The sequence below is a fragment of the Pezoporus occidentalis genome, unplaced genomic scaffold, assembly GCF_034315485.1.
Source record: "Pezoporus occidentalis ecotype Australia unplaced genomic scaffold, CSIRO_AGI_Poc_V1 ctg357, whole genome shotgun sequence".
Lineage (NCBI taxonomy): Eukaryota > Metazoa > Chordata > Aves > Psittaciformes > Psittacidae > Pezoporus > Pezoporus occidentalis.
Window position 1 is genome coordinate 190459 of NW_026915560.1, and position 23709 is coordinate 214167.

At 66.3% G+C, this 23709-nt stretch overlaps 4 protein-coding genes and 2 non-coding genes across 10 annotated transcripts; 5 read left to right on the forward strand and 1 right to left on the reverse strand.

The window, feature by feature from the left end:
- Window positions 1-191: 191 nt before the first annotated feature.
- CCNT1 (cyclin T1) lies at window positions 192-6798 on the forward strand. Of its 2 annotated transcripts, XM_062630626.1 has the most exons (9): window positions 203-467; window positions 644-725; window positions 936-1064; window positions 1457-1517; window positions 2351-2413; window positions 2646-2691; window positions 4251-4414; window positions 4772-4842; window positions 5105-6798. In XM_062630626.1, exons 1-9 carry the CDS (start codon window positions 292-294, stop codon window positions 6458-6460), a joined length of 2148 nt encoding a protein of 715 aa, XP_062486610.1. In that variant the 5' UTR covers window positions 203-291; the 3' UTR covers window positions 6461-6798. The 2 variants fall into 2 exon arrangements, 1 of the variants encoding a protein (XP_062486610.1); XR_009967013.1 differs by lacking the exon at window positions 4251-4414 and having other exon boundaries at window positions 192-467; window positions 5105-5244.
- Window positions 6799-7408: 610 nt separating this feature from the next.
- Window positions 7409-13884, forward strand: KANSL2 (KAT8 regulatory NSL complex subunit 2). Of its 2 annotated transcripts, none has more exons than XM_062630631.1 (10): window positions 7409-7471; window positions 8024-8283; window positions 8850-9028; window positions 9522-9636; window positions 9847-10014; window positions 10809-10971; window positions 11368-11464; window positions 12582-12835; window positions 13223-13396; window positions 13746-13884. In XM_062630631.1, exons 1-10 carry the CDS (start codon window positions 7415-7417, stop codon window positions 13842-13844), a joined length of 1566 nt encoding a protein of 521 aa, XP_062486615.1. In that variant the 5' UTR covers window positions 7409-7414; the 3' UTR covers window positions 13845-13884. The 2 variants fall into 2 exon arrangements, with proteins under 2 accessions (XP_062486615.1, XP_062486616.1); XM_062630632.1 differs by having other exon boundaries at window positions 13749-13884.
- Window positions 11529-11657, forward strand: LOC134169809 (small nucleolar RNA SNORA2/SNORA34 family). Its single transcript, XR_009967015.1, has one exon. It is a non-coding gene; the product is annotated as a small nucleolar RNA SNORA2/SNORA34 family (small nucleolar RNA).
- Window positions 13548-13675, forward strand: LOC134169810 (small nucleolar RNA SNORA2/SNORA34 family). The gene has a single exon (XR_009967016.1). It is a non-coding gene; the product is annotated as a small nucleolar RNA SNORA2/SNORA34 family (small nucleolar RNA).
- A 244-nt stretch (window positions 13885-14128) lies between the features above and the next one.
- NCKAP5L (NCK associated protein 5 like) lies at window positions 14129-20896 on the forward strand. Of its 3 annotated transcripts, none has more exons than XM_062630620.1 (12): window positions 14129-14197; window positions 16350-16508; window positions 16790-16858; window positions 16964-17002; window positions 17083-17202; window positions 17286-17387; window positions 17623-19328; window positions 19407-19560; window positions 19645-19723; window positions 19823-20110; window positions 20233-20372; window positions 20467-20896. In XM_062630620.1, the coding sequence occupies exons 2-12, from the start codon at window positions 16422-16424 to the stop codon at window positions 20695-20697; spliced, it is 3015 nt and encodes a 1004-aa protein (XP_062486604.1). In that variant the 5' UTR covers window positions 14129-14197; window positions 16350-16421; the 3' UTR covers window positions 20698-20896. The 3 variants fall into 3 exon arrangements, with proteins under 3 accessions (XP_062486604.1, XP_062486606.1, XP_062486605.1); XM_062630622.1 differs by lacking the exon at window positions 14129-14197 and adding an exon at window positions 14876-15587; XM_062630621.1 differs by lacking the exon at window positions 14129-14197 and adding an exon at window positions 15830-15976.
- Window positions 20897-20968: 72 nt separating this feature from the next.
- Window positions 20969-23696, reverse strand: TMBIM6 (transmembrane BAX inhibitor motif containing 6). Its single transcript, XM_062630643.1, has 10 exons — window positions 23551-23696; window positions 22901-23001; window positions 22711-22819; window positions 22496-22616; window positions 22356-22404; window positions 22182-22279; window positions 22018-22097; window positions 21728-21828; window positions 21575-21647; window positions 20969-21486 (listed from the first exon to the last, which is right to left on the reverse strand). Exons 1-10 carry the CDS (start codon window positions 23614-23616, stop codon window positions 21463-21465), a joined length of 822 nt encoding a protein of 273 aa, XP_062486627.1. The 5' UTR covers window positions 23617-23696; the 3' UTR covers window positions 20969-21462.
- Between the last annotated feature and the right edge of the window lie 13 nt (window positions 23697-23709).

The following is a 23709-nucleotide window of genomic DNA, read 5'->3' on the forward strand; positions in this document are numbered from 1 at the left end:
TGTCCTATGTGTGTACAGATAAATTATATATAAAACTCACTTTGGATACGAGCCGGGGCCTGGCGTATGCGGGGGGGGGGGAGGGGGGCGTTGAGGGGGAGGGGGCCGGTACCGGGGGGGGGTCCGGTACTGAGGGGCGGGGGGGCCCGGTACCGGAGGAGAGGCCCAATGCGCATGCGCGGCTCTTCTGTGCCCCTCCAGTGCGTGCGCGCCGCCGCGACTCTGTGACGCAATCCCGTAGCGGTGCGTGCGTGCGTGCGTGCGTCGTTCCGTGCGCGGGCGCAGAGCGCCATGGAGGCGGCGGCGGGCGGCGGGGCCGGCGGCTCGGCGGGGCGCCGCTGGTACTTCAGCCGCGAGCAGCTGGACCGGAGCCCTTCCCGCCGCGCCGGGCTCGACCCCGACAAGGAGCTCTCGTACCGGCAGCAGGCGGCCAACTTGCTGCAGGACATGGGGCAGCGCCTCAACGTGTATCCGGCCTGCGCTAGGCCGCGCGGCCTGCGCTCGGGTAACCGCCGCTGCGGGGCGGGGAGCTCCGGAGCGGAAGGCCCTGGGCCGGGCCCGGGTGCACCGAGGCCTGGAGGGGGGTGAAGGGGAGGTGCGGGTGCCGGCGGGGCTCCGTGTGTTTCCTTAACGGCGCCATCAGGTCTCAGCTCACCATCAACACGGCCATCGTGTACATGCACCGCTTCTACATGGTGCAGTCCTTCACCCAGTTCCACCGCAATGTAAGTGCTGGGGCCGGGGGGCGCGGAGGAACCCCCTTGGGTGACACGTGGGGAGCAGCCCCTTTGGAGCTGTTGGGAGCCCCTGTTCCTTCCTCCTGGGGGTTGGATTTGCTTCGTTGCCTGGTTTCTAAGTGAGGAACGAGTCTTGTTTTGTTGCTAGAAGCTTGAACTTCCTAACTCTTGGGAAACTGCTGGCTCTCCCCTCTGCAGGCCGTGGTTCCAGCCGCGCTCTTCCTGGCAGCCAAGGTGGAGGAGCAGCCTCGGAAGCTGGAACATGTCATCAAGGTGGCTCGCGCCTGTTTGCATCCTTTGGAACCACCTCTGGAACCCAAGAGTGAGGTGAGTGGGGAGATGGGAATGGTGGGGAGGGTGGGATGGGGATATGGGGATTCTCAGTGCCTGAAGGGCTTCTCTTTCCTGTTTGTGTGCTCGGAGCAGGGTGTGGATGTGACTGTTCTCTGCTCTCCCCACACGCTGATTCCCTAGTTCTGGAGCAGCTTTATCCAGGGAAGCTGAAGGGAAATCAAGCAGCCAATCCCTGTCTGCCCATGCAGGGTCAGGGACCAGCACTGAGGGGCGCCCTGTAACAAGCAGGAGCTGGGCCGCTGCTGCCTCTTTTCCAGCCGGGAATCTGGGCCAGTTCCCCCCGTTCCAGTGGGATTCCCCTTTGCTGCTGTGGTGGTGGTGATGTGCACTTACACTGTGGGTAACGCGGTGTCCTCTCACCCCAGGCTTACCTGCAGCAAGCCCAAGATCTGGTCATTCTAGAGAGCATCATCCTGCAGACCCTGGGTGAGTGTTCCCAAGCAGCCCGGCATTCCCAGAGCCAGGAATGCTTTGCAGAGCACCACGGTCTTCTCCACAGCAGGAGCCCAGGCAGCAAACTTTCCACCCCCTGTCTCTTGTTCTCCTTGTCTCAGGTGTAACTCAGGAGTTGAAGTCTCTTTTCCCCCCTTCCAAAGCAGGTTTTGTGCTGCTCGGGTCCCAGTGTCCCGTTGAGTTTCATAATGCTCCATAATTCCTGTGCTCAGGAAGCAGCTTGTGCTGAGCCGAGCAGCGTGGCCTCCCTCGTTGCAGGGCCGCAGGGGCCACCAGGACCACAGGGGCTGGTGCTGGCAAAGCAGGGGCCGAACTGCAGCTTCTCCTCTTGCCCTTTTACCATCCTGCTGCTTCTAGAATATTCCCCATGGGAAGAAGCATTCCCCATGGGAAGAACCAAATCTGCTGCACACATGGACTGGTTTGAACTTCCCCTGTGCCTTTGGAGCTTCATGCCCACAGTGAATGGGAAGCTGCAGCGAGGCTGAAGCTCTGCAGTGCTGGAGCCTCCTTCAAAGGGAAGGCGTCTGCTTCCTCTTAGCGTTTTGGGTGGCAGATGCCTTTGAGCAGATGCCATTGTCCCCTCCTTCCTCCCAGCTGTGCCGAGAGGCTTTGTCCTGCTGGTGCTGAGCTGGTTTGTGTGCACTGAGTGCTCTCAAGCTGCTTCTGGAGGTCTGGGAGCAGCAGCTCTGGGGTTTGTGAGTGAGGAATCCAAGTCCTATGGCTGCGAGCGGAGCAGGGAAGGGAGGGAGCCTCCTCAAGGAGGTCCATGGGGTTCTGATGCCTTCATTGTCTTCTCCTTCCAGGCTTTGAGATCACCATCGACCACCCCCATACCCACGTGGTGAAGTGCACACAGTTGGTGCGAGGTGAGTGACGGGGCTGCTCCTCTGCGTAACCTCACCTGGGTGCTATAAACCCCTTGTAGTGCCCCAGGGGCAGTGCCCTCCTCATGCACCAAGCTCTGAACTCCTCCTGGCTGCGGGGCACTCCCACTGTTGTGGGTCCAGGTGGTGCTGAGAGGCCTGGGTTGGGCTGCAGTGTGGTGATATCTGTCACTTCACATACACTGACCCCCTGCTCTTTCCTTTTCTCTTGCAGCCAGCAAGGACTTGGCCCAAACTTCCTATTTCATGGCTACCAACAGGTTATTGCTTTACAATCGCTTCATATTTGGCAGAGGGTCTTATCTGGAGGAGAAGTGGCACCAGTGACCCCAGGCATGGGGCGGCCTCTGAGCCCTTCCTCCTGCGCAGAACCAGCTGCAGCATCAGGATGGGATGCTCAGAACCTGCTTTCTGGGGAGTGAGATGGTGGTGAAGGCTCAAACCACCCCCAAAGCACAAAGGGAGGCTGGAGATGCATGGATGGGGTCTCACTGCAGAGTTAGCCCTGAAGTGGGGCTGTGAAGGTTGGCACCAGGGACTGGCTGTACCCCAGAAGGCTGATGTAGGGGGTAAAGGGGCAGTTGGAGGCAGGCGTGAGGCCTCACAAGGGAAAAGTCTTGTTCTTGAGCCTCGGAAGCAACAGAAAGCCTTTGGGTTTCCCATCAGGAATGCTCTGTGTGGGGCTGGCCCAAGATCCTCACTGCAGGGCTGATTCCAGCACTTGCAGCCTTGCTTTCCCTGAATGAGCGGCTTCAGGAGCTGACGCTGGGAGTAGGGCAAGGTGTGGACATGGAAAAGAGCTCCCAGGAGTGGTGGGATGGGAGAGAAAAGCTGGGATAGGCCATGGCAGAGGCTGGTTTGCAGCCCGTGGCCTGGGGTGAGCGGTTGTTGAAGGTGGTCTGTAACCCGTGGGCATCGTGTGGGTTTCCCAAAGGAAGGTGCTGTTGGTAACGTGTCTGTAGGGAAAGGCAGCCCTGAGATGGGTTTTATCCCTGCAGCAGCAATGCAATCACGGGTTAAGATTGGAATGGGAATAAATCCAGGTGGAAAGGAGGAAACGTGGCCTCAGTGTGGCCTTAAAGTGATGCCAGGAGAGCCCACAGTGAGGAATTGGATTGATGAGGCAGATAGAGGTGTTTTAAATTGGATTTCCTTCTGGCATCATCCCAGGGCAGGGTTCAGGCTCTCTGAGCACCCAGCCCCACTTCTTACCTTGGAAGAGTGGCCAGAGGCTCCCAATTCCCTGCCTTTGGCTTCTTGGTCTGGAGCAAAAGCGTGAGCTGCAGCTCCCTGTCCCCCTGCATTGCCCTGAGCAGTGTGGCCTGACCCCAGCGTGGTGAGGAGATGCAGGTCCTGCCATCAGGAGGCTGCCATTCCCATGGGGTGCTCCATGTGCTCCTGATGGGAGCCTGTGCTCCTGCAGGTAGAGAGCAGGATGCGTGCTGAGGGCATCGCTGCTCCCCTCTCCCACCTCCCAGTGCTGGTGTCTGAGCTGTCCCACTGGAGCCACCCACACCTTCAGTGCTCTTCCTCAGCTTGGGAAGAGCCAGCCCAGGAGCTGCGCTTGGAATTGCCTGGAGCAGAGCCCCCAGCAGAGCTTGGGGCTGGCAGAGCCTTGACCAGAGCTGCCTGCACCCAAACGAGCCCCAGCAGGAGCAGGGCTGGAGACTGCAGGGTTGGAGTGGGGGCAGGACCCCGCGGGGGTGTCCCCCCTGTGTCCCCAGCCCCTGCAGTGGTGTCAGTGGGCGCTGGTGAGTGCTGAGGGTCAGGCTTGGGAGTTCATGGCTTTCTGTTTCTCTCTCCCTGCTGGTGCCGTCAGCCTGCATCTGACCACCTTCAGCCTGCAGTACACCCCTCCCGTTGTGGCCTGCGTCTGTATCCACCTGGCTTGTAAGTGGTCCAACTGGGAGATCCCAGTCTCCACGGACGGGAAGCACTGGTGGGAATACGTTGATGGCACTGTAACTCTGGAGCTCTTAGATGGTAAGTTTGGGAGCGAGGTTTTCCCCCCCAAAAAAAAACAAAGGCTCTTCCGTTGTGTTGGCATCTCTGGTCCTGGGTCTGCCTTCAGCCCCAGCCCATGGGCACTGCAGGGACTCCAGGGCTTCAGGTCTTGCCAAGGTTTCAGTGCAGCAGCAGCTTTTGTGGTCCACCAGAGATGGCAAAAGGCACCAAGGGAGATGAGTTTAATGTGGTCAGTGATGGTGGCTCGCAGTGTTCCCCTCCTGCAGTAGCTCCATGGCAGCAGGAGCTCCATCCAGCAGCGAGTAGGGGGTGCCCTGATGAGCGCTGCTCTGGCTGGGTCTGACCAAGGGGCCTGGCTTTGTGTCTCCTCTGCAGAGCTGACCCATGAGTTCCTGCAGATCCTGGAGAAGACTCCGAGCCGGCTCAAGCGCATCCGCAACTGGAGGGTAAGGAGCTGCTCTGGGGTCCTGTGTGTGGCACCTCCGTGCAGTACTGGGGGGCAGTGGGGGCACTGCCTCTGCAGGATGTTGCTTCAGTACCAAACTGAGCTCTGGTGTGAAGAAGATGATGAGGTTTCAACCTCACCACCATGTCCTGGGGCTTTTCCCCCATGGGGAGGGATGGGGATAAAGCGGATCTAAGTGGGAGCTTGCCCCCCACAGCCCTGGGCCAGCCCCAGTGACCCTGTGCTCTCTGCCTTGCCTCCAGGCCTCCCAAGCAGCCAGGAAGTCCAAGGCTGACGAGCATGGGGACGACGAGAGCCTGTCGGAGCAGACCATCCTCAGCATGATCTCCCGGAACAACAGCTCAGACATGAACATCGCGGGGCTGATGAGCATGTCCACATCCTCCAGCGCCGCGCTGCCGCCCGCCCCCGACTCCCCCAGCGAGCAGAGCAGCGATGTGGCCCAGCAGCAGGAGCACTGGTACCCCCCGGCCAAGCTGGAGCCAGCGCAGAGCCACCGGACTAGCGAGAGCTGCGGTGCTGAGCACCCTGGGCAGCAGCAGGATGGGGCCCCTTATCCGAAGCAGGGCAGCAAGAACCCGCCAGCAGCCAAGGTGTCACTCAAGGAGTACAGGGCCAAGCATGCCGAGGAGCTGGCGGCGCAGAAGAGGCAACTGGAGAACATGGAGGCCAATGTGAGGTCCCAGTACGCCTACGCTGCTCAGAACCTGCTGGTGCAGCAGCAGCGAGAGGTGCAGGATAGGGACCCATCACCCATCATTCTGAAGATCCCCATTGGCGGCCCCGAGAACCCGGACAAGGGTGACAAGGGCTCGGCGCTGAAGCTGAGGCTGCCGGTGACTGGCGGCGCCGGGGAGCGGCTGCTGCCCTCCAAGCAGGAGGAGATCAAGATGCGCATCAAGGTGCCCCCGGGCGGGGACAGACAGGGCTCCTCAGACGAGGGCAGCACCAAGGCCCGGGAGCACAAGGAGAAGCACAAGGGGCACTCCTCCAACCACCACCACCACCACCACAACCACCACTCGCACAAACACTTCCCCCCCCAGCTCGGCGCTGGGCCCAGTGGCACCAGCACCAAGCGCCCGGGGGACTCTAAGCATGGCGGCCAGCCTGGGGCTGTGCCCCACAAGAGCTACGGGCCCCTCTCCTCCTCCTCTTCCCGCAAGAGGCCTCTGTCTGAGGAGGCGGCCGCTGCAGCCCACGAGCACCAGCCCAAAGGCAGCAAAGCCTCCAAAGGCCCTGGGGCACCTTTCCCGTACCCCCATCTCCCCACGGACGGGGGGGGCCTCCCCTTCGCAGCTGCCAGCAAAGCACGGGGGCCCCACAGCAAACTGGACAAGGGGCCTTCGGGGGCCAACGGGCACAGCTCCAGCCAGGCCAGTGACTACCAGGACACAGTGAACATGCTGCACTCGCTGCTGAGCGCACAGGGCATGCAGCCCACCCCCCCGCCCGCCTTCGACTTCCACTCCTATGGGGAGCTCCTGAACCCCCCCCGGGCTTCCAGCAGTGCCAGAGGAGCCCCAAGCACGGACAAACCCCGGCCCCCACCGCTGCCATCAGAACCGCCACCCCCTCTGCCCCCTCTCCCTAAGTAACCTCCCCTTTTTACTACTGAATCGGCCCTGCAGCCCTGGGCTGCCCTCAAAGGGCTGTTTGGGCTCCACTGCCTCACCAGAGAACTATTTTATTATAATATAACTTTTATTATTGCTATTTAGAGCGGGCGTTGGTGAAGCTGTGAAAGGATCAAACCCCCTTGCTCTGGTCCTTGCTCCTTCCCTTCCCCCCCCTCCATTGACCTGCAGTTAATGGGGGGCTCGGTCCCTGCCCCCCCCCTTGTGGGGAACACACATTTTGGGGGGGATCTGGGGGGTATTTAAAAGATGTCACAGAAAATTTAAGACGTTTTACAAATAATTTAAGCAGTAACTTATACCTTAGTGCTTTGTTGCCTTTAATCGGGGGGGTGGGGTGGGGGGGTGGTTATTGGGAGTGATGAGTGGAGGCGGAGATGAAGGGGAAGGCAGGGACTGGCAGTGATGGAGCTGCTCTGCTTTTGGGAGCCCATCTCCATCCCTCCGCCCCTGCTGCAGGTCACCCTTCCAGCCCCACCGCCAAGGGGAACGGGGCCTTGTGGGGGTGTTCTGGGGTGGTTGGTGTTGAACGTTGTTGGGGTGAGGCTGCTCTTTGGGGCAGAGCCCAGAGGAGCTGCCGGGGCCTGGCTCAGGCACCGGCTAGGGTCGTACCCCGAGGCAGAGGAGCCGCCTGCTGCGTGCTGGCTGTGCAGGGCCCGATCCGGGGGGAGCAGCGTTCCCCCCTCCTGCCTGTGCACTCGGGAAGCTCTTGTTCCACACCGAGCCCGGTTCTGTGGCCGCGGAGCCCCGGTTACCGGTCACCCCTCCGCTGCCCGGGGCCCGCCGCGCCGCTCTCACGTGACTCTCGGGGCGCGGCTAATCCCCGCGGAGTGACAGCTGCTCCCGCCAACCAGGGCCGGCCCCGGCCCCTCCGCCCCCTCCGCCCCCTCCGCTGACTGGCTGGCGGGTCCGCCAATGAGGTGTCGGGGCGGGCCGTGCGCTGAAGCACTAGGGAGGCCGGACGGCAGAGAGGTAAGATGGCGGCGGCGGCGCCCGTGTCCGGCGCGGCCCCTCCGCGCTTCACCGCGGCCCCTTCGCGCTGCTCCAGTCGTTGCACCCGTACCGGCTGCGGGAACCGCCCCTTCCCCCGCCGCTCTCCGCTCCCCTGGCGCTGCCCGGGCCGCTCCCCGGGGCTCCCCTCACGCCCGCCGCCCGCGGACAAAATGGCGGCGCCGGGAGCAGGCGGGCGGCAGGGACTGCGCATGAGCGGCGCCGGGGCGGGGGGTGGGCGGTGGAGCACGTGTGCCGCGGGAGGCACCGGGAACGGGAGGTGGTCAGAGGAGATGGCGGGGGGGGTACCGGGAGATGGACCAGGGCCAGGGGGGTCCCCGGGAGTCGGAGTGAGCACGGGCATGTACCGGGTATCCCGGGATGCACTGGGATACACCGAGAAAAGGGGGATGGAGCGGGATGGGCCGGGACCAGGGGCGGGCATCGGGGTGTGTTGGGATGTACCGGGAGCAGGAGTGAGCACCGGGATGTAGCGAGCTCCTGTATCCCCCCTCAGCTGCGGTCCCTCTTTAGCTCGGAAGCATGAACCGGATCCGCATCCACGTGTTGCCATCGAGCCGCGGGCGCCTCCCGCCGGTGCCGCGGGCGCAGGAGCCGCTGGCCTGTGCGTTCACCCCGCGGGCCTGCTCCCAGCCCCGCCTGGACGGGCAGGAGTTCTGCATCAAGCACATTCTGGAGGACAGGACCGCCCCCTTCAAGCAGTGCAGTTACGTGTCCGCCAAGAACGGGCGGCGCTGCCCCAACGCGGCGCCCAAGACCGAGAAGAAGGATGGGTGAGTGCCCCCTGAGAGCAGGAGGAGCCTCTCCTGGTGCTGCTGCCGCCCTGCAGCCCAGGGACTCGCTCCTTAGGGGGTGTTGGAAGCTAGAAAAGGGCGCTGGGTGCTGTGATTGTCTTTGCTCGCTGGTCCGTCATCAGGTGGCCACAGTGATGCAGGACCTGGTCAGAGCTGCAGTGCTGCTGAGGCTCCTGGAGCCCGTGCCCGTGGCTCATGCTCAGCACAGACCCTCTGGTGGGGTAGAGCCGGTGGCCAGGGTGTGCTAGTGCTGCTCTGGTGCATAGAAAACAGGGAGGGAAGGACCTTGGTGAAGCAGAGCCCAGCTCCCCTCGTGGAATGTGGCTGCTGGGTGTCCCCATTCCCTCTGGGACCAAGGAGCTGCTGTGGGCCAGCTTGGGAAGCGGGGTGGGAATGGTTGGGAGCAGAACCCACTCCAATGGCTTTAAGGACCGAGCTCTGTTCCGCCTCAGTGTTGTGTCCCTGCAGGCAGAGGCGCTGCCCGGGCTCCAGGGGCTGAACCTGCTGTGCTCCAGGGCGGTGCTGAGCCCGTGTTTTCCCCCCAGCACCTCGCTGTGTGCGGAGCACGCCCGGAGGAACGCGCTGGCGCTGCAGGCGCAGGGCAGGAAGTCCCAGGCCGGGGCAGGGGGGGAGAACCTCCTGTGGCAGCTCAGCGCCTACGTCCGCGCCGAGGCGGGCACTCAGCCTGCGGAGAGCAGCCGCAGCGAAGCCACTCGTATCCTGGGTAAGGGCCACAGGGCAGGAAATCCCTTCTGGCGTCATGGAATTGGGCTGGGATTAAGGGAGTTTAAAGCTCCTCCAGTGCCAGCCCCTGCTACGGGCAGGGGCAGCTTCCACTAGAGCAGCTTTCTCCAAGCCCCTTCCAATCTGGCCAGGGATGGAGCATCCAACCCATTCCAGTGTCTCATCACCCTCACTTTCCTATATCCAGCCTGAACCCATCACCCCTTGTCCCATCGTTTCAGCCCCTGATGCAGGTCCCTCCCCAGCATCCTTGCAGCCCCCTTCAGCCACTGGAAGCTGCTCTTCTCCAGCCCCAATGTTCTCAGCCTGGCTCCATACAGGAGCTGCTCCAGCCCCTGAGCATCCCTGTGGCCTCTGGACTTGCTCCAGCAGGTCCAGTGCAGAGGCAGAGTCCCTGTGAGGTGTCTGTATGTGCTGTGCTGGTGCGGGGGCACGGGATGAGGGACAATGTCCTGTCCCTGTGCATCCCGCAGATGAGGACAGTTGGAGCGATGGGGAGCAGGACCCGGTCACCGTGGAGCAGACGTGGCGGGGGGACCCGGACAGCGAGGCCGACAGCATCGACAGCGACCAGGAGGATCCCCTCAAGTGGGTTGGGTGCTGCGAGCTCAGGGTGGCCCCAAGGGGTGCTTCTGGGTGATGTTAATGGTGGTGCGGTTACCCTTGGGGCCCCAAGGCTCCCACGTCTTGGTTGTGAGGAGTCTCCATTAATCAGTGGGGTGTTCCTGCTCCTGCCCATGGCTCTGTGTGATCCAGGCGAGCGGAGCAGCCCCATGGGCCCTGCTGGCTGTCTTCCAGGCATGCTGGGGTGTACACAGCCGAGGAGGTGGCTCTCATCATGAGGGAGAAGCTCATCCGGCTCCAGTCGCTCTACATCGACCAATTCAAGCGCCTCCAGCACCTCCTCAAGGAGAAGAAGCGGCGGTTCCTGCACAGCCGCAAGGGCGAGCACGAGGCCATTGGCAAGTGCTGGAGCTCTCTGCCTCCCCCCAGAGCTTGCCTCTTCCAGACGGGGGGGGTTTGCCTTGGGAAGGGCTGAAACAACCACAGGAGGTGGCTGGGGCTGGGCTCATGCATGCAGATGCTATCGTGGCGTTGGGAAGGTTCCTTTGCTCTTCAGAGTTGTCAGGAAATGGGACTACAAAGGGAATCGTGAGACAAAAGTGCTTGCTTTGGCTGGGATTTCCTGCTTTGGGGGTTCTAAATGCATGGATTCAGCCGTCAAGCCCTGTGGGGGGCAGCTAAGGTTGGTTCCACCACTTGTGCTCTCCTCCCATAGCCCTGCTCAGCACAGATGCAGCTCCAGCATGGCCTTAGAATAGCTCTTGCTGGAAAAGGCCCTGGAGCATAAAAATAACTGCAGTTTGGTACCTACCAATTTGGTAGAGCTCTTTATAGGCACCCAGGGATGGAAAAGCAGCTCTCGCCCTGTAATTACAGCCGGGAGAGCTCAGGGAAGCTTCCAGACCAGGCACCAGGAGCTGGACTTGGAGAAACCTTTCTGCTGCGGGAATCAGAAGGGATCTTCTTGGGAAGGTGTCCCTGCCGTGGACTGGGTGATTTAAGGCCCTTTCCAACCCGGTTCCATGAGTCAAAGCTGTTTGGGATGGGATCTGCTTTGCCACCACCAAATATGCTCCCAGCTCACGCATCCAACCTGGCTGCATCTGATGCTCTCTGGAGCTCTGAGTACCAGGGAATGGGATGGAAGCCAGGGGGAAGGGGATGTCCTGACCTCCCCCCTCCCTCCCCGCAGGCAGCAGCCTCCTGACGGGTGCCGAGGGGCTCCTGGCCAAGGAGCGGGAGAGCCTCAAGCGCCTCAAGTGCCTGCGGCGCTACCGGCAGCGCTACGGGGTGGAGGCGCTGCTGCACCGGCAGCTCCGCGAGCGCCGCGCGCTGGCCTCGGACAGCGCGGCCCAGCAGGTGAGCGCAGAGCCGGGTGAAAGCAGCGCCCAGGCGTTGGCAGCAGGGTTCAGGTGTGGGGCTGGGGACGGTGCCCCCAGGTGGGGTCCAGAGAGCCTGGAGTTCCTCAGGGATACATGGCTGGGAAACGCTCCATGGGGGGGGCGCCGTTGGTTTGGTGGGGACCCAAAGGCAGGCCCTTTGGGTACACATGGGACTGAATGCAGCCACTTCAGAGCTGTCTCACATTTCCAAGCATTCCAGGACCTGGCTTGAGTGGAGCCTGGAGAGTTCTCCCTCCTGCAGTAGAGTCCTGCCTTATTTCAGCTCTGTTTAATGGAAGAAGGGCAGGATGAGGAGTTAGAGGTGCTGAACTCTTGCTCTTGGTGTGCTCTGAACCCTGCTCTTGCCTCACAGGCCCACACCACCCGCTCCAGCCAGCGCTGCTTGGCCTTCGTGGATGACATCCGCTGCTCCAACCAGTCCCTGCCCATGACCAGGCACTGCCTGACCCGTATCCTTTGATCCCGTGTTCCTGTTTGCTGGCATTGTGTGTCCCTTCCTCCTCCTCCCGCTCTTTGGCCCTCAATCAAGGCCAGTGGTTTGCTGTAGCTGCTGGTTTCAAACAGGAGCCCAGAGGAAGCAGCTCCCGGTCTGTTGGTGCTCCCATCCCTGTGGATCAACCAATTCGTGTGGGAGCAACAGGAGCCTCTTCCCCAGAGCATCCCAACGGGGTCTCCAGTTCCCTGTCCAAGTAGGATCGTGTGGATGTGCCCTGTGCTAGGTTTGGGTCATGTTGGAGCTGCATTCACTGCTTAGCTTTGGGTGTTCTTCACCCTGGCTCCCAGGGAGCTGCTGTGGTTCCTCTCCAGTGCCCATGGAGCTCACAGCAAAGGCAGGCTGGATCCCTCTGGAGCAGCCGGAGCTCCAGAGTGGGAAAGGTGCGGCTGGGATTCCTTGGGCTCAGTGTCTGTTGACACCAGCACCATTTTGCTTTTCCCATGCAGGAAAGGGATGAGCCCAGTGCTGGGATGCAGGTGGAGCTTCTCCCATTGGCTTATGGCTGCCTCTAAAGGCAGTGCTTGAGCTGGGTTATCCAGACAGATCCAGATGTGCCCTCTCAGAGGCACATCCCCCTCCACATCTGCCCTAGGGACAGCTTAGGAAAGTGGGTTAAACCTGGTGCCTTTCCCTGCTGTATGTGGCTCTGGAAGCTAAACGGGGGGGGGTTATGGATGTGTCTTATCTGGAAGCCTTGATTCCCACCCAAAACCTGCTTCTCATTGTCATCCACATGGAGAGGGAGCCTCACTGTGGGGACAGGGGATGGGCTTGGGCTGCAGCTCCTTGCTCCTGGTGGATCTGGTTGTGATTAAAGGCAGGAAATCCCATTTACACCTCGGGCAGGAACAGGTTTTCCATGGGGAAGGCAAATACATTGGGAAGATGGGAACACCAGAACTGAGCTCCCGCCTGTGGCTGCAGCATTGTGTGTGTGTGTGCGCACACCGGGAGGGAGCTATGCCTTTGGGATAGCTCCATGCGAGGGGCTGGGGGGGTTCCTGCCCTGGGATGGATGGGTGGGGGGGGTTATCCCTGTTTGGGGGTGCTTTCCCTTGACCCCATCTCAGACATCTGCCAGGACCCGAGCCAGGCCCTGTTCCGGCCCTGCCGGGGCTCCGAGGACGTTCCCTGCCCCAGGGCCGTGCCCCTGAGCCTGGGTGCGGAGCCCAGCTGCCCCCTGCACCTCCGCCTGCCCCCTCCCATGTACGTGCCTGAGCAGGGCCCCGGGGGGGCTGAGGATCTGGGGGCTGCCCCAACGGAGCTGTACCTGAGCGCAGCCGAGCTGCAGCCCTCCGAGAGCCTCCCGCTGGAGTTCAGTGATGTGAGTGGGGGCCCAGCAGCAACCACCCCCCTGTGGGGCTCTATGGGGTCAATCTCCCCCCCCCCCGCACAGATCCAAGGGGATTAGGTTGATTCTTGTTGCCTTAGGGCACAGGAGTCGCTGGGGGCGGGAGGGGGTGCAGGAGGCTCAGAGCCCCCCGACCCGCTGTGCTCTCATTTAAATCCTTATCTGGGGCTTTCTAAAGAGGATTTTCCCCCTCTTTTCCCATCGGGAATACACGAGGGGTTTAATCCTGGATTATTCTGCCCTGCTCAGCTTAAACCCCTCGGAAATGGGGTTAAAGAGCAAACAGCAGCGGGGCCCTTGGGGCTGCTCCTGGGGGCGGCACCTCCATGGGCACTGAGGCTCCGGGTGCTGTGTCCTCAGGACCTGGACGTGGTGGGCGATGGGCTCCAGTGCCCCCCCTCCCCTTTGCTCTTTGACCCCTCCGTGGCGCTGGATCCGGCCCTGCGAGACGTGGCCGAGGCCGCAATCGACATCTTGGGCCTGGAGGAGTCCGAGGAGCGGGGCAGCGGCTTCCCCCCGGGCCCCGACCTGCAGGTACGGACCCAGAGCCTTGGGCCCCCCCAGCCGCTGTTCATGGCGTTGGAGACGCACCCATGCATGGGCTCTGTGCCCCACGGTGTACTCATGGGGTGCCCTGGCTCCATGGCTGCCCAGTGCCACCCTTATGCCAGCCCTGCTCCCGCCCGAGGCCCTCACTGAAGACCTCCAGTTCGCTGTAGCTGCTGGTTTCAAGCAGGAGCCCAAAGGAACTTGCTCCCGCTCCATTGGCGCTCCCAGCCCATGGAATTGCCAATTCCAGCAGGAGCAACAGCAGCCGGGGGGGGGGGGGGGTTCGCAGCCATGCCCGGTGCTCCTGCACCCACCCCTGCCTCTTGTATCCCAGCAGTGCCCCCTCGCACCGGAGGAAGCCGCTGCCTCCACCGAGCTTCACGGAGCCGCCAATGGGAACGTGGGGTCGGGATCCGGGAGCGCCGGGACCTGAGAGCAGCTCCAGGGCTCATCCGGCATCATCCAGGAGCTGGGGGGGGGGGGTCCATGGGGATCCCCACAATAAAGCGATGGAGCTCGGTGTCCGTGTCCGTGTCCTGCAGCCGGGTGCGATGGGGCCGGGGGGAGGGCACCTCCGGTCCCCGCGATGGGGGAGGCCCCGCGGATGGAGGCGGTGGCGGCACCGGGACCCCCCCTCCGCCGCCGGGCGCGGATTGGCGGCGGCGGGGGCGCAGGGCGGAGCCGGCCCGGTGGAGCCATGACATCACCGCGGCCGCCGCCGCCGGGCCAGCCCCGGTCCCGGCCATGCCGCCCCTCGCCGCCGCCGCCGCCCCGCCGTAGCCCCCGGTGAGTCCGGTAGCGCCGCGGCGGGAGGGGGGGATCCCGGGGAGGCCGCGCCGCAGCGCTGCGGGGAGGGGACCGGAACCGGGGGAAGAGGCACGGGGTGTCCCGGCCCGCCCCCCGCGTGTCCCGGTTGGTGTCCCCCGAACACCCCGGGGGGTTCCCGGTACAAGGCAGCTGAGCCCGGCTCTGCCCGCTCGTCCTCCCTGTGTCCCCAGTGCGTCCCCCACTGTGCTCCTCCATCCCACACTCGTCCCCCCCGTCCCCACTGCATCCCTGTTGTCCCCAGTGTGCTCCTGCTGTCCCCAGGGTCCCCACTGCATCCCTGCTGTTCCCACTGCATCCCAGTTGTCCCCACTGTGCTCCTGCTGTCCCCAGTGTATCCTGGTTGTCCCCAGTGTCCCCAGTGCATCCCAACTGTCCCCACCACATCCTGCTGTCCCTCATATATCCTGGTTGTCCCCAGTGTCCCCACTGCATCCCTGCTGTCCTCAGAGTCCCCACTGCATCCCAATTGTCCCCACCACGTCCTGCTGTCCCCAGTGCATCCCGGCTGTCCCCAGTGTCCCCACTGCATCCTAATTGTCCCCTCTGTATCCCGGCTGTCCCCAGTGTCCCCACTGCATCCCAGTTGTCCCCGGTGTCTCCAGTGCATCCCAGTTGTCCCCAGTGTCTCCAGTGCATCCCAGTTATCCCAGTGTCTCCAGTGCATCTCAGTTGTCCCCAGTGTCCCTGGGATGCCCAATCTGTCCTCAGCACGGCCCTGCTGCCCCAGGGCTGTATCTGCCTCATCCCGCCTGTCCCCGGGGTGTCCTTGCTGTCCCTGGCGCATCCCTCCTGTCCCCGGGCTGTCCCCAGCGCGTTCTGGAGCAACCCAGCGGGGCTGCGGGCACTCGGGGCTGTCCCCCCCATGTCCCCAGCGTGGGGCAGGCCAAAGCCACCCATGGGGCCACAGCCCGGGCTCTGGGTGCCCCCGTGCTGGGACAGGGACCGACCGCAGCGTCCCTCTATGGGGACCCCCGGTTGTGGCTCGGGGGGGGGGGGGGGCTGGCTGCTCTTCCCCTCCAGACGGAGCCTCACTTCCCCCCGTGACGCAGCCGGAGCCGCGGCCGCTTCCTGCGCCGGGGCAGCCGCGGGCACCACCGGGACCCACCGGGGGGGGACACGGGGGCAGCACGAGCGAGGGGACCTGGTGCTGCCGCGCAGGGACCGGCGGCACCCGCGGGGTGAGGCCGAGGTCACCCGGGCCAGGGGGTTGGGGTGACCGGATGGGGCTCGGTGGGGGCGCGGGGAGCATCGCACAGGCCCCCCCGTGCCCGTGCCCCGAGCGGGGCCGGAGGCTCCGGTTGTTTCGCTGCTCTCGGTGCGTTGCTTGGGAAGAGGTGGCGGAGCTGAGGTGAGCTCCGAGCCCGGCCCCGTTCGTTGGGGTGCGGGGTCGGTGCCTGCAGCCCCGGGGACACCCCGAGGGGTGCTCAGGCTCCGGGGGTCCCCGTCCAAAGCGTGCTCCAGGGCGCTCTCTCCATGGGGCGCCCTTTACCCCCGGGGGTACCCGGTGCTTCCTCGGCCTCTGGTCTCCGCTGCCTCGGTCCCCCCCGCGCCGGGTCCTTGGGGCCGGCGCTGGCGGCCCCGGCTCCTCCCCGGCCGCGGCGGGAAGGCGGAGCCGGGGCCGTCGCCTCCCAACAATAGCGCGGCCGGGCCGGGCCGGGATGGAGCCTCCGCTGCCGCCGGGACCGACCCCGGGGCCGCGCTGAACGGGGTCGAGCGGCGCCGCCGGGAGCCGCGGGCGTGAGTGCGCGGGGCCGGTGCTCGGGGCCGGTGCCTGCTCCGGGACGAGCGGCACCGGCGCCGGGGGGAGCCCCGGTGGGAGCGGGGTGTGCGGCACCGGGATAGAGGGGGGCCATCTGCACCCGGGCTCCTGTGCACCGGGTGCTGCGCGTTCCGGTGCCAGCCCCTGGGCGGGGGCTGCACATCCCGGTGCGCCGGGGCTGGTCCCGGTGCGGGCCGCGGGGCTGCTGCACATCCCCGTGTGCGGGGACCGGGGCTGGTCCCAGCGCCCCTGCGCGCCCGGGAGGGGCTCCGGGTACCGGTGGGGTCGGGGCTCAGCCCCGGGGCTCCCCAAGGCCCCGTCCCCCTCCCTCAGCGCCGTTCTCCCGGGCAGGTGACGCCGCGGGGGAGCCCCGAGCGAGGAGGCGGGGAGCCCGGCCCGGTGCTTGTCCCCCCGCAGCCCGCGATGTCGGAGAGCGTGGCCGAGGCGCCGGGAGCCGGGAGCGAGACGGGCACCAGCCATGAGCTGCTGCAGCGGCTGCGGGAGCTGGAGGTGCGGAGGGGCCGGGACCGCCGGGAGCCAGTGCCCAGGCACCGCGAGGCAGAGCAGTGCTTCCCTGCTGCCCGGGACACCCGTCCCACCGGGCAGAGGAGGGTCCCATGGGGGGGTCCCCGTCCATCACCTCCCCTGGGCCTGGCAATGGCGCTGCCGTGGCTCAAGGATGGGGACAAGGACACAGGGAAGGGGGACAGAGGAGGGGACCCCACAGACCTCAAAAGCAGGGTCCCAGGGGCTGGGGGCCACCCCCTGAGTTGTCCCTGCTCTGTCCCCAGGCAGAGAACTCAGCCCTGGCCCAGGCCAATGAGAACCAGCGGGAGACCTACGAGCGCTGCCTGGACGAGGTATCCCGGGGTTGCGCATGGGACACGCGTGAACACGCGTGAACACGCGTGTGCTGGGCACGGGGCTGCCTGGGCCCTCACCACGCTCCCCCCTCTGCTCCCCAGGTCGCCAACCACGTGGTGCAGGCGCTGCTCAACCAGAAGGTGGGTGTCGGGGGGGGTCTGAGGGTGTCGGGGGACACGGGGGGCTCCTGGCTCATCCCTCCCCATCCCGCCCCATCCAGGACCTGCGGGAGGAGTGCATCAAGCTCAAGAAGCGAGTCTTTGAGCTGGAGCGGCAGAACCAGGCACTCAGCGACCTCTTCCAGCAGAAGCTGCAGCTCTCGGCCGGGTCCTTGCCCCAGGTAGGGCCGGGGCTGGGGGGGGGTTGGGGGCACAGGGCAAAGCCTCCCCCCCAAACCTAACCCGGTGCCACCCCCGTCTCCAGCTGCCGCCGCTGCCCCTGGACGCCCCCAGCAGTCCCGAGCCGAGCTGTGCCGAGCAGCCACCACCCCTGCTGCCCCCCGGGTGCTGCCTCTCTCTGCCAGAGGTGGGTACCAGCGGCTCTGACCCCCCCGTCCCCTTGTCCCCCCTCGCAAAGCTCCTGCTATTGCCTCGCCTGCAAGTGTGGTTCCCCCAGCCCGCGGTACCCCCCTTTTGGGGTCCGTGGTGTCCTCTCCTCTGGTGTTCCCATCCTTGAGCTGTGGCATCGCCCTTTCCAGGCCCATCTGCCCCTTGTGTCCCCATCCCTAGCACGGGGGGCTGACGGTGCCCGGCCCCCGCAGGTGATGCCGCCGGTGCCGTCGGGCAGCCCCGGGCTCAGCCCCGCGCCCCTGGACGCCCTCTCCCCCTTCTTCAAGAAGAAAGCGCAGATCCTGGAGGTGCTGCGCAAGCTGGAGGAGTCGGACCCGCTGCTGGCCCCCCCCCCGGCCTCCCCCGGCTCCCCCGACCCCTGCTCAGCTCCGGCCTGGGCCTTGTGCCCGCTGCGGGCGCCGGGGGCTGCCGGGGGGTGGCGGGGGGCCGAAGGCAGCCCCTGCTCCTCCCCGGACGAGCGCCTGGGGCTCAGCGCCTTGGCCGAGCGGCTGCTGCGGGGGGAGCCCGGCTGCTGCCGCCGCAATGGGGAAGCGCTCGGGGGCGGCCCCCGGCAGCGGCGCGGGGGGGAGCTCCCCGCGTCCTTCCTGGGGCTCTGCGGCCCGGGCGAGGAGAGCCCCGAGGGGGGCTTCGCGCCGCTGTCGCCCGGGGGGGCCCCCAACGCGCTGCCCTCGCCCCCCAAGGTGCTGAAGCTGCCGCCCCCCCCCGCGGGGCTGCGCCTCAGCTCGCAGCTCGCTCCGGCCTCCAGGATCCCGTGTCGCAGCGGCAACCCGGAGGCCCCCCCCAGAGCCGCCTCCCCCGATGCCCCCCCCGAGCCCGGCTCCCCCGAGGCCCCCGTCCTCCCCCCCGGCCGGCCCTACGAGGCGGCCGAACAGCCCCCGGGCCCCGCTGCCGGGGGTGAGCGGGCGGCAGCTTCGCCCCCCAGCACCCGCCGGGGCACGGGGGGCTCGGCCCCGACCCGGCGCCCCGGCAAGAAGCCCCCCGAGCCCGGATACCTCCCCTTCAAAGAGCGCCTGGCGGCCCTGGGCAAGCTGCGGGGGGCTGAAGGCCGGGAGCCCCCCGGCCCAGGCCGGCCCGAGCGGGGCCATGGGGCTGAGCTGCGCCCCCCGTCCCGAGGGGGGGGCTTGGGGGGCAGCCTGAAGCACCCTGAGCCAGTGCACGCCGGGGAGCCCCTGGCGCGGTGCTACTCCTCCGGCTCCATGGGGGAGCCCGGCAAGGCGGGGGGCAAGGGGCGCCATCCCGGCGGCAGGACCCCACCGCGCCCCCCCCCGGCGCCCCCCGCCAAAGCCCCCCGCAGCCCCCACGGCAGCCCCACGAAGCTGCCCACCAAGGCGGGCGCCAGCAAAGCCCTGCGGGGCGAGGAGCCAGCGGGAGCCAAAGCGGCGGCGGGGCCGCATAAAGCACCGGCGGGCCCCGAGCCCCCCGGTCCGGGCCCGCTGCCGGGCGCCGACGCGCACTCGGCCATCGAGGAGAAGGTGATGAAGGGCATCGAGGAGAACGTGCTGCGGCTGCAGGGGCAGGAGCGGGCGCCGGCGGCCGAGGCCAAGGGGAAGGCGGCCGGGGGCTTGGCCAGCTGGTTCGGGCTGCGGCGGAGCAAGCTGCCGGCGCTGAGCCGCCGCGGGGACGGCGGCCGCGGGCGGGAGTGGGCCGGGACCCCGGCCCCGCTGCGCCGCGAGGTGAAGCTGGCGGCGCGGAAGCTGGAGGCCGAGAGCCTCAACATCTCGAAGCTGATGGAGAAGGCCGAGGACCTGCGCAAGGCGCTGCGGGAGGAGCACGCGTTCCTGCAGGGGCTGGCGCTGGAGAAGGGGCGGCCCCGCGGCGCCCCCCGCGGCCCCGGGCCCCTCCCGGTGCTGTACCAGGAGGTGACGGCAGAGACCTTCATGCAGCAGCTCCTGGACCGGTCAGTGCCCGCTGCGGGGGCGGGCCGGGGGGGGGTGTGCGGGTCCGGGGTGCCCGCCCCACGCTGTGCGCTCCGCAGGGTGGACGGGAAGGAGGCGCCCTACGAGAGCCGCCTGGAGCACAAGCGGGAGCTCTGCGACCTCCGGAGGGTCCCCCCCGACGCCAAAGACCCCCGGCTCTGCCGCCCCCCCCGCAACGGCATCGTGGGGCACCTGCGGGAGGCCCCCGACAAAGTGAGGTCCCCTCCCCCCATCCCAGCCCTGCATAACCCTTCCCCATCGCCCCCAGCAGCCGCTCACCCTCCGCACCCCCTATAGGTGCCGGATGTGGGGCTCCGAGAAGAGCTGCCCTCGGATGAGAGCTTGTCCGAGTCGGGGACGTCGCAGCACTTCGCCGGTGAGGGGGCGCCGGGGGTAGGATAGGGAGGGATGGGGGGCACCAGGATGAGCACCCTCCCCAAACCACCGGCACTGATTCCTCGCCTTGTGCCTGCAGCCTGTGGGTCATTGACGCGGACACTGGACAGCGGGATCGGGACCTTCCCGCCCCCTGACTACGGGGGGATCCCCGCTAAGAGCACCCCAAAGCCGCGGGGCCGACCCGAGCCGCTGCCCTCTGGGGCCGTACCAGGGCGGCCACCAGCCAGCACCAAGGTTCCGCGCAAGGCCCGGACGCTGGAGCGGGAGGTTCCGAGCGCCGAGGAGCTGCTGGTGCTCCCCAAACACCGGAGTACCCCGACCTGCCGCCCCCCGCCCCCCTCCGGCCACCGCGCTGGGCCCCCAGGTCAGCGTCCCACGGGGAATGGTGGGGACAAGGTGCTATGGGGGGGGCTCAGCGCCCCATTGGGAGTCACGGGGAGGCCCAGCCGAGCGCTGCCCCCCCTCAGTTCCCTTGTTTCCCCCCAGACGCCGGTGCCGATGCCGGGAAGCCGCGGCGCGTCCAGCAGAGCAAGAACTGGACCTTCCCCAACGCCAAAGCCTGCGGCGCCGCCGACCCCTTCCTGTGCCCCGCGGCGGGGCTGGAGGGGCTGCACCGGCCCCCACTGGTAACGGGAGGGGAAAGGGGGGGGGAACTCGGTGCGATTGGTACCAATGGGAAGAGGGGGGGCATCACTGACCGCGCTGTTCCCCCCCCCGCAGGCCCCCGCCTGCAGCCCCGCCGCGCACCGAGGGGCGTCCCCGGAGGCGCCGCTGCCGCCCGCCCTCAGCGCCAGCAGCAGCCGCACCCCGAGCGCCTCGGACGTGGGGGACGAGGGCAGCACCGAGGCGGCGTCGCGGGACGGGGGCCACGGCCCCCCGGGGCTGGAGCACTCGGAGTCGCTCAGTGACTCCCTCTATGACAGCCTCTCCTCCTGCGGCAGCCAGGGCTGAGCCCCCCCGGCCGCGCTCGCTCGTCTTCCACAGCCCCCCCAGGCCCTGCTCCCTGGTACCCGGGATGGGGGGATCCCGGTGCCCCGTTACCCCCCCCATCACCCGGTTCTCTCCAATGGTGCTATCGCCGTGTACAGCCCCTGCCACCGGGTTTTTAACTCAATAAAGATGCCCCCCCCCCCCCGTTTATTTATATAGTTCTTGTGCAACTGCTGTGGTCTCTGCCCGCAGGATGGACGCACGGACACAGGGATGGACACGGGGATGGGGCTGAGGGTTCCATTCTGAGCGTTTATTGAATCATCCCGGTGTACAAAGAGGCGGTGGCGGGATTGGGATCGCTCCGGTTAGGATTGCACTGGCCCCGCCGCTGCTTTCCCATTGGATTTCTTGGCACTAAAGGAGAATCTGGCTGCAGGCAGGTCCCGCCGCCCCCCCACCCCACCCCGGGTACCACGGGGACACGGTGACTCTGGAAAGCTCCAGAATGCGTCAGCCATGGGATACAGGACCTGGGATAAGGGGGGGGGAGGTGGGAAACAGGGGGTTGGGGAGAGCCAAATTCCAGCAGGATCCACAAATTGGCTGGTTTCTAATCAAAGAAAAGCTTGAACAAGAGAAAAACCCACAGAGGCGAAAGCTTCCGGCTGCTTCTTACGGCAGCAAAGCGCAACCCTGGAATGGACCAGAGGGAACAGGGATGGGCGGGATGGGGACAGGGATGGGGATGGGAGGGGGACAGCTCCACCTCAGCCTGGAGCCGCTTCACTTCTTCTCCTTCTTCTTGTTCTGCGGGAAGAAAGGGGTGGTTGAGCACTGGGGGGCTCTGAGGGGTGGGTCTGTCCTCCCCAGGCCATGCCCAGGCCCCATCACCCACCTCGGTCATGCCCAGGATCATGAGGAGCTCCCGGAAGATGTTGACGAAGTCAAGGAAGAGATCGATGCAATGCCTATGGGATGGGGCAATGAGATCGGGGGTGCTGTCCTGTCCCATCCCCTCCCATCCCATCCCATGCCCCCCAGCACCCACCAGATGTAATCCTTATCCCCGCTCTCCGCCTTCTCAATGATGAGCTGCGTGTCAAAGAGCACGAAGCCGCACATGATCATCAGCCCCAGGTAGAGGTTGGCCTGTGGGAGGGAGAGGGGATGTTAGATAGGATTGGTGTCACCAACGGGAGCTGATATCTGTCCATCCATCCACCCATTATCCGTCCATCCGTCCATTCATCCATCCATCCATCCATCCATCCATCCATCCATCCATCCATCCATCCATCCATCCCATGGGGGGCTCCCAGCAGACAGAAGAGACCTCACCGTGAAGATCCAAGTGGATCCCATGAAGGCATTAACCAGGGAGGAGAGAAGCATCAGGGTGAGGCCGGAGAGCAGGAATCCTGCAGAGAGAAGGCAGGGAGTGAGGCCTGGTCCTGTCCCGCTGTGGGGAGCCCCCAGACTCCCCCCCCCCCAGTCCCTCTCACCTCCCAGGTAGAGGAAGCTGCGGCGCCGGGCATACAGGGCACTCAGTGAGAAGCAGGTGAAGATGGTGGCAGTGCCCAGGAAGGCGGTTGGGATGATGCTGGGGGAGAGAGCAGAGGGTGAATGGGGCCTGGGGGGCACTGGGGAGGCACCGGGAGCAGGGGGGCTGCTCCTACCTGGGGTTGATGGAGATGCACATCTGCAGCAGCGGCCCCAGGTTGATGCCTGCAAGAGAGAGGCAGGCGTCACCGGAGCCATTTGGGGCTCTCAGGCCCGCCCCCCACGGGGACATGGGGGGGTCCCCAGTGCCACCCACCGGTGAGGAAGGCGAAGCCCGCCAGCATCCCCAGCCTCTTGCGCTCCGTGTCGCGGCTGTGCGGGGTGGCCGTGAGCCACACCATGAGCCCCAGCGCGCCCAGGCCCGTCAGGAGGCTCAGCTGCAGGGCGAGAGGCAGACGGGGACCCAGCATTGCACCACGAAGAGGGGGTGCAAGCCAGGGGGGGGCCCAATGACGCCCCATGGGCACTCACTTGGAAGAGGTGGGTCACCGCATTGACGTACGCCCCCACGGCCGCCACCAGCATGCAGAGGGCGAAGCTGGCGTAGACCCTCTTGAGATGCTCCTGGGTGGACGCTGAGCTGCAGGCAATGGGGGGGGCAGTGAGGGGCTGGCAGGATGGATCCCCCCCGTGTCCGTCCCCCCCCCCCCAATTTACTCACATGTGGGAGAACTTGAAGAGCGCGTCCAAGTTGATGCTGCGGTCGAAGACGTTCATGGTGCCGGGCAGGGGGGGGCCGCCGGCCGCTGGGCTGGGATCAAGCTGCAAGGGGGGCGCTGGATCAGGGGGACCCCCCCGGAGCCCCATAGGGATAAAGGAGCCCCGGGGGATGCTCGCAGGAGCTGGTGCAAGCTCTGCGAGGCCTTGCAGGTGCGCCGGGGAGGGCCGGGCCCCGCGGGAGCTGCCGGAAGCGGCTTTGAGCCCCGGAACGGGGGCCCCGAGGGGCTCCGCAGCGCTGAGCGGCCTCCCCCTGCTGCGGGCCCTGCCCCACGGCGGGGGGGGGCGGCACCGGGGCAGCGCCCAGAGCCGGGGCCCTTTCGGTTTCGACGGTGCCGCCGCCGCCCGATGCGGAACCGGGACCCGCCCCCGGAGCCCCCCCCCCGCTGCCCTCCTGGACCGGGACCCGGCCGCGGGGCCTGGGGGGGCCGCAGGGGCGGCCGAGGCTGGGCCGGGCCTCCCCGGTGAGGGCCATGGGGGGCCCGGACCCTTCGGGACCCCCCCCCCCGTGCGGCCCTTTCGGGGCGGGCGCTGCCCGGTGCCTCCCCCCTAGGCCCCGCCGGGCCCCCCCCGCGTCGCCGCCGCCGCCCTCACCTGCGCGGCTCCGCGTCCGTGCCAGGCCTCGAACGGTCCCCACTCCGCCACGCCTCCGCCGCTCATTGGCCAGCGCGCTCCCAGGCCCGCCCTCCGCTTCGTTCTATTGGCTAACAACCGCCCCCCGGGGTGAGGCGGGGCTAGCGGCGGCTGACGCTC

What these genes read in the sequence shown, in the direction of transcription:
- NCKAP5L (XM_062630620.1), top strand. Translation starts at nt 16,422, where the DNA reads ATGTCGGAGAGCGTGGCCGAGGCGCCGGGAGCCGGGAGCGAGACGGGC. An exon ending in CGGCCGGGTCCTTGCCCCAG is followed by an intron (nt 17,203 to 17,285) that starts GTAGGGCCGGGG and finishes CCCCGTCTCCAG; the next exon opens with CTGCCGCCGCTGCCCCTGGA. An exon ending in GACGTCGCAGCACTTCGCCG is followed by an intron (nt 19,724 to 19,822) that starts GTGAGGGGGCGC and finishes TTGTGCCTGCAG; the next exon opens with CCTGTGGGTCATTGACGCGG.
- CCNT1 (XM_062630626.1), top strand. Translation starts at nt 292, where the DNA reads ATGGAGGCGGCGGCGGGCGGCGGGGCCGGCGGCTCGGCGGGGCGCCGC. An exon ending in CTCTGGAACCCAAGAGTGAG is followed by an intron (nt 1,065 to 1,456) that starts GTGAGTGGGGAG and finishes CTCTCACCCCAG; the next exon opens with GCTTACCTGCAGCAAGCCCA. An exon ending in AGCGCATCCGCAACTGGAGG is followed by an intron (nt 4,843 to 5,104) that starts GTAAGGAGCTGC and finishes CCTTGCCTCCAG; the next exon opens with GCCTCCCAAGCAGCCAGGAA.
- TMBIM6 (XM_062630643.1), bottom strand. Translation starts at nt 23,616, where the DNA reads ATGAGCGGCGGAGGCGTGGCGGAGTGGGGACCGTTCGAGGCCTGGCAC. An exon ending in CGGTGACCCACCTCTTCCAA is followed by an intron (nt 22,617 to 22,710) that starts GTGAGTGCCCAT and finishes CTCGCCCTGCAG; the next exon opens with CTGAGCCTCCTGACGGGCCT. An exon ending in TGCATCTCCATCAACCCCAG is followed by an intron (nt 22,280 to 22,355) that starts GTAGGAGCAGCC and finishes TCTCTCCCCCAG; the next exon opens with CATCATCCCAACCGCCTTCC.
- KANSL2 (XM_062630631.1), top strand. Translation starts at nt 7,415, where the DNA reads ATGAGGTGTCGGGGCGGGCCGTGCGCTGAAGCACTAGGGAGGCCGGAC. An exon ending in CGAAGCCACTCGTATCCTGG is followed by an intron (nt 9,029 to 9,521) that starts GTAAGGGCCACA and finishes TGCATCCCGCAG; the next exon opens with ATGAGGACAGTTGGAGCGAT. An exon ending in TCCCGCTGGAGTTCAGTGAT is followed by an intron (nt 12,836 to 13,222) that starts GTGAGTGGGGGC and finishes CTGTGTCCTCAG; the next exon opens with GACCTGGACGTGGTGGGCGA.